This window comes from Chenopodium quinoa, unplaced genomic scaffold (genome assembly GCF_001683475.1).
Source record: "Chenopodium quinoa cultivar QQ74 unplaced genomic scaffold, ASM168347v1, whole genome shotgun sequence".
NCBI classification, from domain to species: domain Eukaryota; kingdom Viridiplantae; phylum Streptophyta; class Magnoliopsida; order Caryophyllales; family Amaranthaceae; genus Chenopodium; species Chenopodium quinoa.
Window position 1 is genome coordinate 5513880 of NW_018744626.1, and position 16648 is coordinate 5530527.

Here is a 16648-nt window from a genome sequence, read left to right on the forward strand (position 1 = left end):
GTCTCCCTACTACGAATGTAAATAATTTTGAGCTTTCACCTCAACTCATCCGTATAATACAAAGTGATCAATTTTGTGGAAGTTCTCATGAGTGTCCTTTTGCTCATATGGACAACTTCCTCGAATTGTGCACAACCATCAAGCAAAACAACATTACGGAAAAGTTCATCCGTATGCACATGTTTCAATTCTCCCTCCGTGACAAAGCAAAGCATTGGTTGAGAACGGTAGAAGAGGGATCATTGACCACATGGGATGAAGCCACTAGAGCTTTCCTTGGAAAGTATTGTCCATCTGAAAAGACCGCCAAACTAAGAAGAAAAATCACCAATTTCAACCAAGAAATTGATGAAACGTTAAGTGAAGCTTGGGAGCGTTTCAAGGACTACACCAGAAAATGCCCACACATTATGCAACATTAACTAATTGATAAATTTAGTCTACATTATGCAAAAAATCATCAAATCTTTATAATTTTACCCTTAATACCACAAAATCGAGAATAAAAAAAAGTCAAATATGTAAATCACCAATCACTAAATAAAAAAACTAAATTAGATTATACCATTAACTGTCTACTTATCTGTAGCAAGTATAAATTGTTTTATTCTATATTAGCATTTAATTACACAAAATTAACAGCACAAGCTCTTCCAATATTTCCAAAGGAGGTTTTAGTAACCGTGCTACTAAATTATCCTCGTTTAAAAATTTGACGAATACTAATTACACTCAATGTCCCTTTAATAAAGGAGTGAATGACTGAATAATAAAGTGCCTCTTCACTTTGTAACTTTCATTTGTACAATAGTGTAAGCATTATGTAATTTTATCTAACAAGATTGCCCATAAGAATCAACACATTTTTACTACACATTAAATATTGCAAAATTGAGAGGGCATCAGCGTTGCGAGATAGAGTTAAAATATAAGGAAGAGAAAGTTTACAAAAAAAAAAAATAAGGAAGAGAAAAATACGTATGTTTATTTGTTATGTACTATATGTTCATAAACATGGGGCTAGGAATTTTTTTTGAAGGAACCTGGGGCTAGGAATTTGTAGCTAAGAATGGGGCTAGGAGGTTAAAAGAGAAAAGGAAACTAAAAATAAAAGGATTCGAAGCCCATTAATAAAGCCCAATTAATCGGCCCAATGATTAATAAAAAAATAAAAGAAAAAAGGGGGGTTATTGACTAATTCTAAGGTGCAAATCGAAAAAGAAACCCTAAAATACAATCTTCTCTCTGTAAGTTATCAATCCAAGAATGAAGATGAAAGTATTGGAGGCTGAAAGGGGTATGAAGAGGAAAAGATCGGAATCACCTCCGGTAGCAGAGGATAGCGGTGGTAAAGTGCAGAAAGATCGGAATCACCTCCGGTAGCAGAGGATAGCGGTGGTAAAGTGCAGAAAGATCGGAATCACCTCCGGTAGCAGAGGATAGCGGTGGTAAAGTGCAGAAAGATGTCTGCATCTGTGCTCGTTTGGTTTACATTGAAGTTGACGATGAAAATCCTGGTTTCGCTCGGTGGTTGAAGATCAAGATTCCGGGCATACTCCTTGATAAACTCCAAAATTGTTCGTCTTCTTGTGAATATGATGGCACCGCTGATACTCCCGTTGGTAGTTTGTTTGTAAAAGATAAATCTTATGTAATCGAAGGTCCGTTTGAGTTCAAAAGATAAAATTGTCGCGCGCCCATAAGCAAAATCACTGATTTACGGCCAATTACTGGTGGCAAACCTACCTTTACTTATACAGGTGCGAATCTAAGAACAAATGTTGATGTTGAAATGTCTAATTCCTTTGATTTTTGTGATTTTAGCGATCCCAGTCCACAATGGAAGCTGGGTTCACAACCCCTTTTATGTCCTCGATACCGCCCTCATCTACTTTCGATGGATGGGAAGTTGTTTGTTTTTGGTGGGAATCGTCGTAGTCGTAGTTCAGGTACTCCTTTTGCTGAGGTTTTTGACCCGGATGTAGGATACTGGCACCCACTTCCAAACCCACCATTTGAATGGGTTTTCGATTTTGAACTCTGTGTATTTCCCCTTGTTAAAATCAACAGGATTTTACTAGTGACTACTCATTCGGGTTTTGTGTACACCTTTGATCCATCTACTTGGTTTTGGCACCGCATGGATTCTTTCCCAGACCTCACTCAACTCCTCTATTCCTCTCGTTTACCTGGGGAAGATGCTCCCCTTGTGTCTATCTATCATGAGACCATCTATTGGATCAACAGTGTTGGGGTACTCTCAATGTTCAATTTGTCCGACCAGAGGTTTCAGGCAGTATATGTCACTGGTATTTGTAATCCCAACTTTGGAAGACATGGCTGCCTTAGTCGCAAAAACAATATGGTGCTGCGTCCCTTATCTGAGAACCTATTGGCCATCTTCTGGTGTAAACCCAATCCAGTCAATAAATTTGGTACTAACTTGGACCTAGTAATTTTCCGTCTTTCTCCTGTTACCGATGCAGATCCCTCTCCTTTATCATCACACGAAGGCATTGGAAGTAGATTCTGTTTCGACGAAAGTACTACTACAATGACTGCTTCTGTGGTGGATTTTCTCTCTGTTCCGGTTTATGACCATGTAGCTCAAATAGTCGATGCACACCCTATAATGTGAGTTTTAAAAATATCTCTATGTATTGTTTACCTCGAATCGAAATGATGATGAGTTGATTGCATTCAGTCTTTACATTTCGTGTTCTAAGAGATTAAACACTACAATAATGACACAATGTTCTTTTGTTTACCTCAAATGATGATGTTAATTACGACTTGCTGATAAAGTGATTATGAGTTGATGGCATTCTGTTTTTGCATTTCGTGTTTTAAGAGAATAATAGCACTGCAATTTTCATTTTGTTTTGTGTACGAGAAGACGGGTACAATGAATATGTTTAAGCTAGACATATAAACTTTGGTAATAAAACAGGACTTAACTTATTAGTGCCGTGATTAATAGCAATTGTACTTAGTCCATAGTTTTTGGGTATGTTATTAATCAAATAATAATGAAATAATCACCCAACCTTCCAGTGATTTACACTCTAATCTTTAGTAGTCCTCATCACCAAGTGTTCGAATCGAAGGTATCATGATCTTACTCATGGACACCATAACTTACTGATTTACGCTCTAATTGATGAATGATGCTAACAATATAAAGAATGCAAAATTCGAATAATACGTTACTAGAATTCCCATTAGTTACTGTAATAGTTGCAATTGCACCCTACGAACTTCATGCTTATAATTCAATGCTCCTTTTGCTCTTTGTAATGAACTGGTGTATGTAGCCAGCTGGTAGAATTTACAGGAAAAATTATGGAAGAAGATTGATTTTGACTTAATATATGTATGATCCTTAAATCATGGATATAAATTTATCAAAACTCAATATAGTGGCCTGTTTCTCACACAATTGCTAAACAAATTGCAATTACATTTTAATTTCTGATTGTGTGGACCTATCTTTTCATTTCATGGATGGATAGCTATGAATGGTCATTATATTATTAGATGGAGGGAATAATATAATATGGATACACGGAGTAGTTAATTAAATGTAACGTGTGTTCAAAGTAACCATATAAGAGAATAATTGTATTAGATTCTATGATAAAGGAAAGGAAAAATTGAAAAGAATAATCCCACCTTTGCCCGATCTGCTCAAAACGAGCCAACCTTTGAGTATTCCGGGAACAATCCAACCTTTGCACCCTATTTTCTCAAAACAAGCCCATGACCGGTTTTATAATTTAGTAACTGATTTTAGAAGGTGACTTGCCACGTGTCACCTTCTAATTGGTCCTATTTTTTTTTAATTTAAAAAAAAAATCAGAACTCCTTCCCTCTTCCCCGACCACTGTAACCACACCCTTCTCCTATCACCCTCTTCCCCACCCAATGGCAGCTACCACTCCCTTCCTCGTCGAAAATCAGCCGCTACCACCCCCTTCCATGAGTTCTTCTCGTACTCCAAGGTGGGTTTAATTGGGACTTTCGCGGGGTAATGTGGAGTGGTTTTCGATCCAATTGGGTCAGAATAGGTGGGGTTTTGGTCCGACACAGCGGGTTTCGGGGATGGAATTTCGATGGGGTGGTGGTTAGGTGAGAGAAGGTTGGATTTCAGTTAGGTGGGGATAGGGTTCGATTAAAGGGGACGTGGTCTGTGAGGGTCAGTAGTAGGGCCATGGGCGGTGGAGATTTGGTCTGATGCAGCGTGTTTGGGGGTTGGCTGGTGTTTCGCGCAGTTGAGTGGTGGTGAGGTGAAAAGTGGTGGTTCGATTAAGGGAGGCTTTGTGGTAGGGGTTAGTGGTGGGCTGGGGTGGTGCCGTGGTGGTGATCAGATGTAAACTAGGGTGGTGGCGAGCAGAGGTAAGCTGTGATAGGTGGTGGGAGTGACTGTTATGGAGGGGTAGTGGTGGTGATGAGGTGGTTGTTATGGAAGATTGGAGGGGTAATGGTGGTGAAAGTTAGAGGAGAGAGATTAAGGAGAAAATATTAAGAAAAAAAAAAAAATAACCTGCTTAAGAGGTTGCAAGTCAAAAGACCCATTTTAAGAAAATAGAGGTGAAAGGTGGGCTTGTTCCCAGAATACTCAAAGGTTGGCTCGTTTTGAGCAGATTGGGCAAAGGTGGGATTATTCTTTTCAATTTTTCCTAAAAGAAATGCTAAGTTTTGAACAATGGTGTGATGATTTGACAGCTAGTTAATTAGCTACTATTCGAGTTTTATAATCACATTTGTCCACCTTCTTTTCATTTGATTCAGAAAACTAGAAAATCTTTGAGAATCATTATTAGTAAGGGTATGGATTACTTTTTTTTTTTTTTTTTTTAATATAACTAGCCTTCTAGCCCGTGCAATGCACGGGTTGTTTATATAAAGTTGTATTGAAAGGTCGTGATCGAGGAAATACCAATAAATCATTATGGGGTGTAATGCGTAATTTAAAATATAATTAAAGAAATTGATTTTTAGGGCTCTAATTCAAAATGAGGCTAGAAAATAAGAAGGTGAAGGGACTAAAATTAAAGAGAGAAAAGGAAAAGGTTGAAATGAATAGGGGAATTGAATATGAAGTGTGTATGAGAGAGATGAAAATATAAGTTTAATGAAATAATTAAGATAGTGTAATAAAAAATTAAAAAATATATATATAAGAAGACATGTGGCACATCTGGTGTAAAAGAAGCAAGAAAAGTGTAATAGAATGAAGACATTGTGTATTTTTCGGTTAGAGTTTTCAAACAAAAAAGTATAGATTTACAGCTAGATAAGTTTTAATAAGTTCACCATAAATTCGAGATGCTTTTTATTTAGTACTAATACTAGGTTAGTTCCCGTGCCATGCACGGTAATTTTCAAATTCTTGTTGGTGTAACACTATAATTATATTTATCGTTAGTGCTTGTTACATAATAATTCATCTTTAATATCAAAAATAAAATTGTCAAAAGGTAATATAATCACATGAAAAATTTAACTACGATATATTTATCTTCTTATTATTTCTAATATTTACTAAAATAAAACATAAAATATCAAACGCAGTATCAAGAGCTTATTAACAAAATGAGTTTCGTAAAAATACTCCTTTTGACTATGAGTGTTTTAAAATTCACAATAAAGTGATGCTCCGTACTATTTTTCTTTTTGACAAACAAATAATAATAATTTTATAAATATGTATATAGCTAGCCTTTCATCTACGCACATTATCTTTATATATATATATATTTTTCATATAAAATTGACCACTTTTAAAATTTGAAAATATAATTTGAAAAAGGTCGTATTATCGCATAGATAATATCACAATAGGATTTACAATAGTGATAATTTGGGCATCTGGTGTAACATAATACCCGTGGTGTGTTGATACACAAATATTATATAAAAAAAATATAACTTTTAACCCATATAATTCCTATTTTAAATACTTAAAAAGTTATGATAATATGTTTAAAATATGATTTACATTAATAATAGTTTGGGCATGTTCACTTTAGTTTAATTTTAGTTAAGTTCAGCTCCAATCAGTTCAGTTCATTTCAGCTCCTAATTTCCTTCTCTCATAAAATATTCATTTCAGCTCTATTCAGTTCAGTTAAGCTCCAATCAGTTTAGTTCAATTTAACTCCAATTAGTTCAGCTCATTTCAGTAAATGTGAATAGACCCTTAATCTATGTACTACGTAATTATTAGATAATAAAGATAGGAAACCAAAATTATACATACATAAAATAATTAAAGATACTTAACATATCAAATAATGAAATAATTGATATTTGAGTATTATATATAAGGAAGAAACATAATGATTATTTTGGAAGGAAAAAATATTTTATTTTTGTAAGAAAGGAATGAAAATATTATACTTTGTATTACGTATATAGTAAATATTCTCTAATAAGATTTTTTGACAAAAAAGCAAAAAAAAAAATGAAAAAAAAAGGCTTTTTGTGGAAAAAATTTTAACCAAAAGATGACACATGTCATCTTTGGTTTCGCCTTTAGTATATAGTTAGTGATGATTGATAAGATAACAAGAGCATCATCATAAACACATGGAACTATAAACTATTCCATGCAAAAGTACTAAAAATATATTACAATACATACTTAGATATATATAACTACCAGATTTAACAAGCTTCTTGCTAGTTACTTGCTCCCTTTCCACTAGCATGAAATCCAGAAAAGTAACCCCCTGGGTTACTCTCAAATGCACCCCTAAATATGTAAGACAATCCACCACTTCCGGGTGCAACCATATAACCACCTCCTCCTTTCGAGCCACCATCGCCGCCACCTTTTCCTCCTCCCCCACCACTTCTCCCACCTCCGCCACCACCACCACTGCCTCCACCTTTTCCTCCGCAGCCACCACCTTTGCCACCCGTATTATAAAGCTAGTAGAATTTTTTTTAAGTAGTGCAAAATTATGTAGTAAGTTGAAATTAAAGTATTATTGTTTTTTTTTTTTTTTTTTTTTTGTGAGACAAAGACGATAATTAGAGTTGGGGTATTTATAGATGGGAATGGTCAATTGGTCATACTTTGTTGTTCATGAAGATTAATTAGTGAAAGATTAACTCTGATTAAAATGCATGAATCCAGTCCATAAACTTGATTTAATTTCATGCAAAGTCAAGTTAGATAATTTATTGGAATCACCATCTCCTACGAGAATTAGTGTTTAATAATAGGCTAATGTTATACATAGCCCTTAGGGCTACAAGGGCTACATATAAACATTAAATTTACACTTGAAAATCGTAAAAAGTTAAGAAATCATCAAAATATAAACACTAATAACACTGATTTACACGTATATTAGTAATAATAATAGCTCCGCATAGCTCGAATAAGCACAAATATGATCGTAGGACGGGGAATAAAAATATATATATATATATATATATATATATATATATATATATATATATATATATATATATATATATATATATATAATAGACTCATCAATTATGCAATATTGATTCGAGATTCAATTGATGAAAATTGGTATTAAGGCTTAGTTTCAATAGGCAGATTAATTTTAAATGGTTAAGTCAAGATTCGAGAGATGCGATTAATAACCGCTAGATTGATTTCGTGATTATATTATGCAGCGAAATTTTAAAACAAAGATCGGACCAATTAAGCTAGGACTGAACTCGGATTGGACAGAAAACACTACTAAAAATTAAGGTTTTTGCGATCGCCTCTAACGGTCGCAAAAAATAGCAAAAACGGTCGCAATTCATTTTTGCGACCGTCAACAGTCGTAAAGGGATGGTCGTTATTTCCTTGGTCGCAAAAAAAAATTATTACGACCGTTTGACGGTCGTAGATTTATTGCGACCGTTTTTAATATTTTCAACGACCGCAAGGAAAACGGTCGCAAAAATTAAAATTTACGACCGTTTTTATAAGCAGTCACAATTTTAAGAATTAATGACAGCTAAAGGCGGTCGCTAAAAAGTTTTAAAAAAACAAAAAAAAAAAAAGAAAAAAAAACCCACCCACATCCTGTACCCCGCAACCAGTTAACCCACCACCCAAACCAACTGTACACAACGCTACTACCCACCACCACCAGTCCATCACTTCCCACCCAAACCACCACCACCACCCTAAAAAACACAGACCCACCATTGCCGCCCACCCAAACAGCTACCACCGCCACTTTACCTCAACTCGAAACACCCTCAACACACAACCAATTGCCTCTCTCCCGAAATACCCTCAACCCACAACCACCAACTGCCTCTCACCTGAAACCACCTTTACCCAACAAACACTTGATCTGACCCAAAACCACCCTTACCCAGTACTCACCACCACCGGCAACAAAATTATCAAAAATTGAAAAAAAAAACCACAAAATCAGAAATAAAACAATCAAAATACAAAAAATTACCCATAAATTCGAAATTAAACAATTATACAAAAGATTACCCATAAATTCGAAATTAAACAATTATACAAAAGATTACCCATAAATTCGAAATTAAACAATTATACAAAAGATTACCCATAAATTCGAAATGAAATAATAATGAAATTTTTTCAAAATTTATAAACAAAAACTACAATATAACAATTATACATAATCAGAAATAATTAGAAACAATAAAACTAGATCTACAATCTAACTAATTTAAATATCAGATCTAGAAAACCTTGACTTGTTTTAGGTTCGTTCTTATGACGGTGGAGGTCGTGACGGTGGCTCGAATGTGCAGTCGTGGTGAGCAGCGCGGAGGTACGGTGATAGCAAGCGTCGGCATCAACACCAAGCAAATTTATCAACTTCTAATTCTTCAATTCTTAGGAAAGAGATGGAGGATGAGGAAAGAGAAAGGAAGTAGAGGAAAGAGAAAGAAGAGAGGAAAGAAATCAGAGACTTAGAGGAGAGAGGAAAGAAAATGGAAGAGAGGTAAGGAAAGAGAAAGAGGAACGGCGTGAGGCCGGATACGGAGTAGTAAATTAGGGTTGGGTGAGATGGTGTCATTTTATACCCGATTTTTTTAATAAAAAAATAAGCTTTTTGCGACCGTCTTTGACGGTCGCAGATTATGATATTTACGACCGTCTCTATGACGGTCGCAGATTATGAATTTTACGGTCGTCTTTGACAGTCACAAATTATGACATTTACGACCGTCACTGTGACGGTCGCAGATTATGAATTTTACGACCATTTTTTACGGTCGCAGATTATGACATTTACGACCGTCTCTTTGACGGTCGCAGATTATGACATTTACGACCGTTTTTGACGGTCGCAAACGATTTATTTTAATTTAAAATTATTTTTAATTTTTTAAATGTCCTGGCGACCGTCTAAAAGGCTAAAAACGGTCGCAAAACTGTCGCAAATTTGCGACCGTTTTGCGACCGTTGTCAAAGCAATCGTAATATTGCGACCGCATAAAAACTTGTCGCAATATTCATATTTTGCGACCGTTTTTCAGACGGTCGTAAAAAACGGTCGCAATTTAGCCGAATTTTAGTAGTGAAAAATCGGTCCAAAACTAGACTGATATTAGTATTTACTTAAAATAAATGCCAAAAATTATAATAATAATTATGGAAAACTTGAAAAAAGTAGAGGAAAAACTCTATTATAGCTTCCTTTTTGTATGTTAAGTAGAAAAAAAGCTTATACAATTAAAGTTTTCAAAGGTTACTAAGGATAATCTTAAGCGTTATCTAAGATTTTATGCATAAGTTTTACGTAAACATCGGTTTGGTCCAAGGTCAGCTTTTATAGGGTTTTAGATTGGTCCGGACCGGAAAAAAATATATTTTTAGACCCAAAGACCAGGCCGGTTAATTCGTTTTGGTATGATTTTGAACACCCCTAAGTTCACAAAGACGGATGATGCGATCTTAGAATTCTCTAGAATCGGAAAAAAAAAATAATCACTTTAGCTATCCTTCACAAATCACAACCATATGATTTGTTCCAAACAAGGCCCACTACCCACAAATTACAGTGTGGAATTACTTTCAAAAGAATAGAGATAACGATAACTAAACCGTTTTCACCGGTACAAATTCTCAAATGAACCTGGTTTACACTTATTTATTGTGGACTACTAACATAGACAATATAATTGTTTTATTAATAAAAAAAGTCACTATATTAAAATAAAAATATCATGTTGAAATAAAAGTTAGTGTGACATTATAAAAGATATAAGGGCTAATTTTTTTAATGAAATCTTTAATATAATGATCAATATGAATAATAAAGATCACTATGTTAAATAGGTCACTATTGAACATAATGTTGTATTTTAAGTTCATAATATAATAAATCCTATGTTGAATATAAAGCCAATTATGAGTGTATTCCACGCAAGATTTTCTGTTTCACCGGATTCATATTAAAGGTGCAGATTAAAAAGAAAGAGTAAATAGATACAAAGTTGATTCCTAAAGGCCAATGTAAAAATGTTTTCTATAATAGTATATACTTGGTAAGGTTTAAGGTGGAATTAGATTTGGGGTAAAAAGAAACCCTAAAAATACAATCTTGTCTGTTCTCTCTGAAAGTTATCAGAAATGAAAAAGAAAAAATTGGAGGCCGGTTGGTGTAGTCCATAAAGATGTCTGCATCGGCGTTCGTCTGATTTACGTTGCCGATTTCGGACAGCCAGGACCCGATTCTGTTAAATGGTTGAAGATGAAGATTCCTGGCTTACTCCTTGATAAATTCCAAAATTCTTCGTCTTCCCGTGTTTACGATGGCATCTCCATGTCTCCTACTAATACTCGTGCTGATTTGTTTGTGAATGGTAGATCTTATGAAGTGGAAGGTCCGTTTGATTTTAAATGTCATGTTACGGCCGATGATGCATACCCTTCCTCGACTCGTTGTGCTCCTATTGGATCTGTCATGTTTGCATTTGGTGGTAATCAATCTCACATTCAAGATTTTCATGATTATTTGAGTGAAGCTGAGGGAATGCTTGCAGCCGACAATACTCTTCCTCTACCCTTAAGCACCATCACTGGTGGCAAACCTTACGTAGGGTTAGGGGCGGATCTAAGTTCAAGAAAAAGGAATGGTGATAACGAGTTATCGAATTCTTTTGATTTCTGTGATTTCAGCGACCCAGCCCCGCAATGGAAGATGGGTTCGCAGCCCCTTTTATGTGCTCGATACCGACCTAGGCTGGTATCGATGTTTGGGAAGCTGTTTGCTTTTGGTGGGAATCGTCGTGATTCAGATACTCCTTTTGCTGAGGTGTTTGACCCGGCTGTGGGATATTGGCACCCACTTCCAAATCCACCATTTGAATGGGTTTCCGATTTTGAACTCGTTGTATTACTCCTTTTTAGAGTCAAAAGGATTTTACTGGTGGCTACTTACTCGGATTTTCAGTACACTTTTGATCCATTCACATGGCATTGGCACCGCTTTGATACCTGCCCCGATCTCACTCGGCTCCTAATAAATGCCCTCACATATGAAGGTCAAACGCGCGTTGTGGCTGTGTATAATGAGACCATCTATTGGGTCGACTCCCTTGGGATACTCTCAATGTACAATTTGTCTCACCAGAGGTATCAGAAAGTGTACGTGACTGGTATCTGCAATCCCTGGTTTGGATATAGCAATGGCCGGTTTTTCAACAAACGAGTCATGGTTTTGTATCCCTTTTCTGAAGACTTACTGGGCATCTTATGGTGTAAATTCAATTCACTGAGTCGGTTCCCTCCATTCACTCATTCAGATACTAACTTGGACCTGGTTTTTTTCCGTCTTTCTCCTTTGGATGCTGCCACGTTATCATCATACTACTTAGAAGATGAAGAACTTAAAGACTATTTCGATGAAAAAACTACTACAATGACTGCTTCTGTGGTGGATTTTCTCTCTGTTCCGGTTTATCACCATGTAGCTCAAATACTCGATGCACACCCATTGTGAGTTTCTTTTTTTGCTTTTTGTAAAAAGACTTTATCTATATATTGTTTACCTCGGATTGCAATGATGATGAGACTTGGTTGCATTCAGTGTTTGCATTTTGTGTTCTAAGAGATTACCACTACAATGTTCCTTTGATATGTGTATGAAAAGTTCACAAATGATTATGATATATTGATGTGCGGCACCTCTCACCTTTAATTACTTCATTCTTTGTTGTGTCCTATATTTTGTTTACCTCAAATTGAAATGATGACTGAATTAAGATAATGCAATGTGCCTTTATTTTGTGTATTTTTTTTAATGATAAACAACACATTAGAGGAGGAAGTAATGGAATCTATAGCAGGTAGAACATGTTAGGCAGGATATTACTAGTTTCTGGTCTCTACTCTTTACTGATAGTTTACATGAAATACCCTAAACTTTTAGTATCAAGAAATGATAGCAATTGTGGCTTTGTTCTCTCTCTGTCTCTCTCTATATACATAGAGATAGCAATTGTAGCTTAGTTCTCCAACAATACCCAGACCAATTCAACTAAAAAACCCATTCAAGGGAATTGCGACTTTATTTGAATAGCACGATTGAATAAAATAAAAATTGTAGCATATAATCAACAATGTTTGAAACTCATGGTAATTATATAAAGAGATTTGGTCTTTGGTTTTTAAATCTCATTGAACTTGCCTGAATTTATGAAAAAATTTACCTGGATCTAGTTGTTCGTTTGGGAGAAGTTAGGATTTCCAGGAAGTGTTTGTATGGGTTGGTGTTTGATGCCCTCTTTTGCTAACATCTTGGCTTCTCCATCCCTTTTTTTAGTGACACCAACGCACGATGAAATTGGGGTCTGTAATTTCTCTCCTTTTCTTTCTTCCGCTCATATTTTTCTTGTTTTTTTGAGGTGGAGTCTCATATGGAGTAATTACTCTGTAGAGTTCTAACTAGAAGTCTAAAAGGGCATAAAGACTGATCTGTTCCTTAGTGTTCGGATTGATGATATCATAATCTTTCTCTGGAGAATTCATTGGCTGGTCGGGTAGATCTATACTGGCTGTTGTTGATTTTGTTTGGCTCAATGAACACCATTATTTACAAAGTTACTTTTTAATTGGTAAAATGAGCTCATCTTGTAGTGCAAATATTCCTGCAATTTATTTTTTGGACAATAGCCAGGATAATCCAAAATTAGTTCGCTTGCCCATCAATGATCCAAAATTAGCCTAACCTGATGTTTTATTACTTTTAAACTAATGCTCCCTGTATCAACTCTGTTATTCCTGTTCTGTTGCTCATCAAAGTAATGCTTGAAACCAACAGTGACTTTTGTCATAATTGCAATGCACCCTACAAATTTTCTGCTGACAATTTAGTGTCCCTTTTGCTCTTTGTGATGAAATGGTTTGACTAGGTAGAATTTAAAGGCAGGAAATGAAGATTGAGGGAAGGCAAGAATTCTAATTGTAATTTTGATTGATAAATGTAAGATATCGAAATCAAGGATAGATTTATCAAATTTGAGTGGCTTGATTTGCTTCCAATAGCTAAACAAAATTGCAGTTACATTACCTATACGAGTAACATTTTTTTTTTTTTTCCGCTTGGCAGACTTTATGTCTTATCTTCTTATGCTGTGTTTATTTTCATTTCAGGGATTCAGATGAGACGAAAAGCTATTAGCCTGTATGGCGCAGTGAGCTAATAGCTGGATATTAGTCCATAGTTTTTGTGTATGTTATTAATCCAATAATAATGAAATAATCACCCAACCTTCCAGTATATATTAACTCTGTAGAGTTCTAGCTGAAATCTAATCTTTAACAGTCCTCATCACCAAGTGTTCGAATCGAAGGTATCATGATCTTACTCTGGAGTCAATGAATGATGCTAACATTGTAAAGAATGCAAAATTCGAATAATACGTTACTAGAATTCCCATTAGTTACTGTAATGGTAGCAATTGCACCCTACGAACTTCATGCTTATAATACAGGAAGAATTATTGAAGAAGATTGATTTTGACTTTATATATGTATGATCCTTAAATCATGGATATAAATTTATCAAAACTGAATATAATGGCCTGTTTCACACACAATTGCTGAACAAATTGCAATTACATTTTAATTTCTGATAGTGTGGACCTATCTTTTCATTTCATGGATGGATAGCTATGAACGGTCATTATATTATGAGATGGAGGGAATAATATAATATGGATACACGGAGTAGTTAATTAAATGTAACATGTGTTCAAAGTAACTATATAAGAGAATAATTGTATTAGATTCTATGATAAAGGAAATGCTAAGTTTTGAACAATGGTGTGATGATTTGACAGCTAGTTAATTAGCAACTATCCGAGTTTTATAATCACATTTGTCCACCTTCTTTTCATTTGATTCAGAAAACTAGAAAAGCTTTGAAAATCATTATTAGTAAGGGTATGGTTTATTTTTTTTATATAATTTACCGCTACAATAAGTTCTAATAAGATCACCATAAATTCGAGATGCTTTTTATTTAGTACTAATATAAGATAACAAGAGCATCATCATAAACACATGGAGCTATTCCATGCAGAAGTACTAAAAATATATACAATACATAGATATATATAACTGCCAGATTTAACAAGCTTCTTGCTAGTTACTTGCTCCCTTTCTCACCAGCCTGAAATCCAGAAAAGTAACCTCCTGGGTTACTCTCAAATGCACCCCTAGATATGTAAGACGATCCACCACTCCCGGGTGCAACCATATAGCCACCTCCTGAACCACCTCCTCCTTTCGAGCCACCACCGCTGCCACCTTTTCCTCCTCCCCCACCACTTCTCCCACCCCCGCCACCACCACCACCTTTTCCTCCGCCGCCACCACCACCGCCTCCACCTTTTCCTCCACCACCACCTCCACCTTTTCCTCCGCCACCACCGCCTTTGCCACCCATATTATAAAGCACTTAGATTTTTTTTTAAGTAGTGCAAAATTATGTAGTAAGTTGAAATTAAAGTAATATTGTTTTTTTTTTGTGAGACAAGTTGGGGTATTTATAGATGGGAGTGGTCAATTGGTCATACTTTGTTGTTCATGAAGATTAATTAGTGAAAGATTAACTCTGATTAAAATGCATGAATCCAGTCCATAAAGATTTAATTTCATGCAAAGTCAAGTTAGATAATTTATTGAAATCACCATCTCGTACGAGAATTAGTGTTTAATAATACGGACTAAATTTTGACTGAAGTTATGAAAAAAGGGAATATCAACTTATCAAGGTTTTATTTCCAAGGATGTGCATGATCAAATGGTCAGCAGTCTCAGCACTTGTTGCTATTTCCTTAAACACAAAGAATAACAAATGCAAAGGTCCTAATTGTACTAATTTATTCACAATAATGATACATACGAACCCTTAGATTTGCATACGACTATACGAGCATAAACATTTACTCCATAATATATACGAGTAGGGGTGTACACCGGTCCAAAACCGGACCGGACTTGGACCGGACCTGTTTGGACCGGGGACCTGAATTGGGTAATTATGAGGACCGGGGACCGGACCTGAATTAACAGGTCCGGTTCCGGGCCAGACCTGAAAAATCAGGTCCGGTCCGGGTTTGGACCTGAATGAACCTGTTTTGTGTCTTTTTCGTTTTTTTTTTTTAATACAAAACCTGTTGGACCTGCATATGGACCTGTTTTGTGATTTTTAGACCCGTTGCATAATTTAATAATTACATACAAACCAAAATTATCAATTACAAAACTACATAAAGTCTATAAAGTCCCGATTCTCAAACACCAAAAATACAAATGAGTCCACCGAAAATACAAATAAGTCCACGAAAACTCAGTTTCAATTTTTCAGAGTTTGGTTTTCTTTTTTTTTTTTTTTTTTTTTTTTAATTACGATTTTCCCGGGTTTCAGGTCCGGACCTGAAAACCCCGGGTTTGGATCGGGTCCGGACCGGGACCGGGAACCTGGATTTTTAAGAACCGGGACCGTACTTGAATCAACAGGTCCGGGTCAGGTCCGGTCCGGTTCAGGTCGGTTCAGGTCCGGGCCAATTTTTGTACACTCCTATATACGAGTACATATGTTTTTAAAATGTTCAATAAACTATTGACTCAAAATTATGATATCTTAATTAATTGTATGGAAAACAAAGCCATGTTCATTCCCATAGAGTTACTAAAAGTATTTTGTGAAAAAAATTAAGGGATTTTTCTTTATATTTTACTTTTACCTCTTTAAAAAGCATGATTTTGATTTTAATTATTTTAAATATTTATTTTTAACACTTTTAAAATTAAAAAAATATAAAAAGATTTTTTTACTTTTACCACTTAAAAGGCATTTCCCATTGCCATGGCACAGACTTTTTTATTACAGTAAAAAATTTACTTAATTGATGGATAAGGATTAAGGAGAGAAAATATTGCCGTTCAAAAAAAAAAAAAAAAAAGGAGAGAAAATATCATTAGCTAAATAACAAAATTTGTCAATAATTTACCACTTGACTTTAAAAAATAATATAAATAAAAAAAAAAAATCTTATTTTTTTAGAAATGTCAAGGATTTTTATCTTATTTTTTTAGAAATGTCAAGGATTTTTTTATGCCTAAAACTTTATACGTTGTATTACATTTTAACCTCAAAAATCAAAA

General features: G+C 35.1%; 2 protein-coding genes across 2 annotated transcripts; one reads left to right on the forward strand and one right to left on the reverse strand.

Moving 5' to 3' along the window:
• Nucleotides 1–6246: 6246 nt before the first annotated feature.
• Nucleotides 6247–15292, reverse strand: LOC110700756 (glycine-rich cell wall structural protein 1.0). The gene is made up of 3 exons (XM_021878356.1): nt 14629–15292; nt 11581–11644; nt 6247–6936 (listed from the first exon to the last, which is right to left on the reverse strand). Exons 1-3 carry the CDS (start codon nt 14922–14924, stop codon nt 6685–6687), a joined length of 612 nt encoding a protein of 203 aa, XP_021734048.1. The 5' UTR covers nt 14925–15292; the 3' UTR covers nt 6247–6684.
• On the forward strand, nt 10497–13916 carry LOC110700666. Its single transcript, XM_021878242.1, has 2 exons — nt 10497–11971; nt 13628–13916. The coding sequence occupies exons 1-2, from the start codon at nt 10725–10727 to the stop codon at nt 13653–13655; spliced, it is 1275 nt and encodes a 424-aa protein (XP_021733934.1). The 5' UTR covers nt 10497–10724; the 3' UTR covers nt 13656–13916.
• Nucleotides 15293–16648: the final 1356 nt, after the last annotated feature.

Coding starts and splice junctions, on each gene's coding strand:
- LOC110700666 (XM_021878242.1), top strand. CDS start 10,725: ATGAAGATTCCTGGCTTACTCCTTGATAAATTCCAAAATTCTTCGTCT. Junction 11,972..13,627: donor ATACTCGATGCACACCCATT/GTGAGTTTCTTT, acceptor TTTTCATTTCAG/GGATTCAGATGAGACGAAAA.
- LOC110700756 (XM_021878356.1), bottom strand. CDS start 14,924: ATGGGTGGCAAAGGCGGTGGTGGCGGAGGAAAAGGTGGAGGTGGTGGT. Junction 11,645..14,628: donor GCTGGTGAGAAAGGGAGCAA/GTAACTAGCAAG, acceptor TATCCAAACCAG/GGATTGCAGATACCAGTCAC. Junction 6,937..11,580: donor AGACAAATTGTACATTGAGA/GTATCCCAAGGG, acceptor AAATTCTACTAG/CTTTATAATACGGGTGGCAA.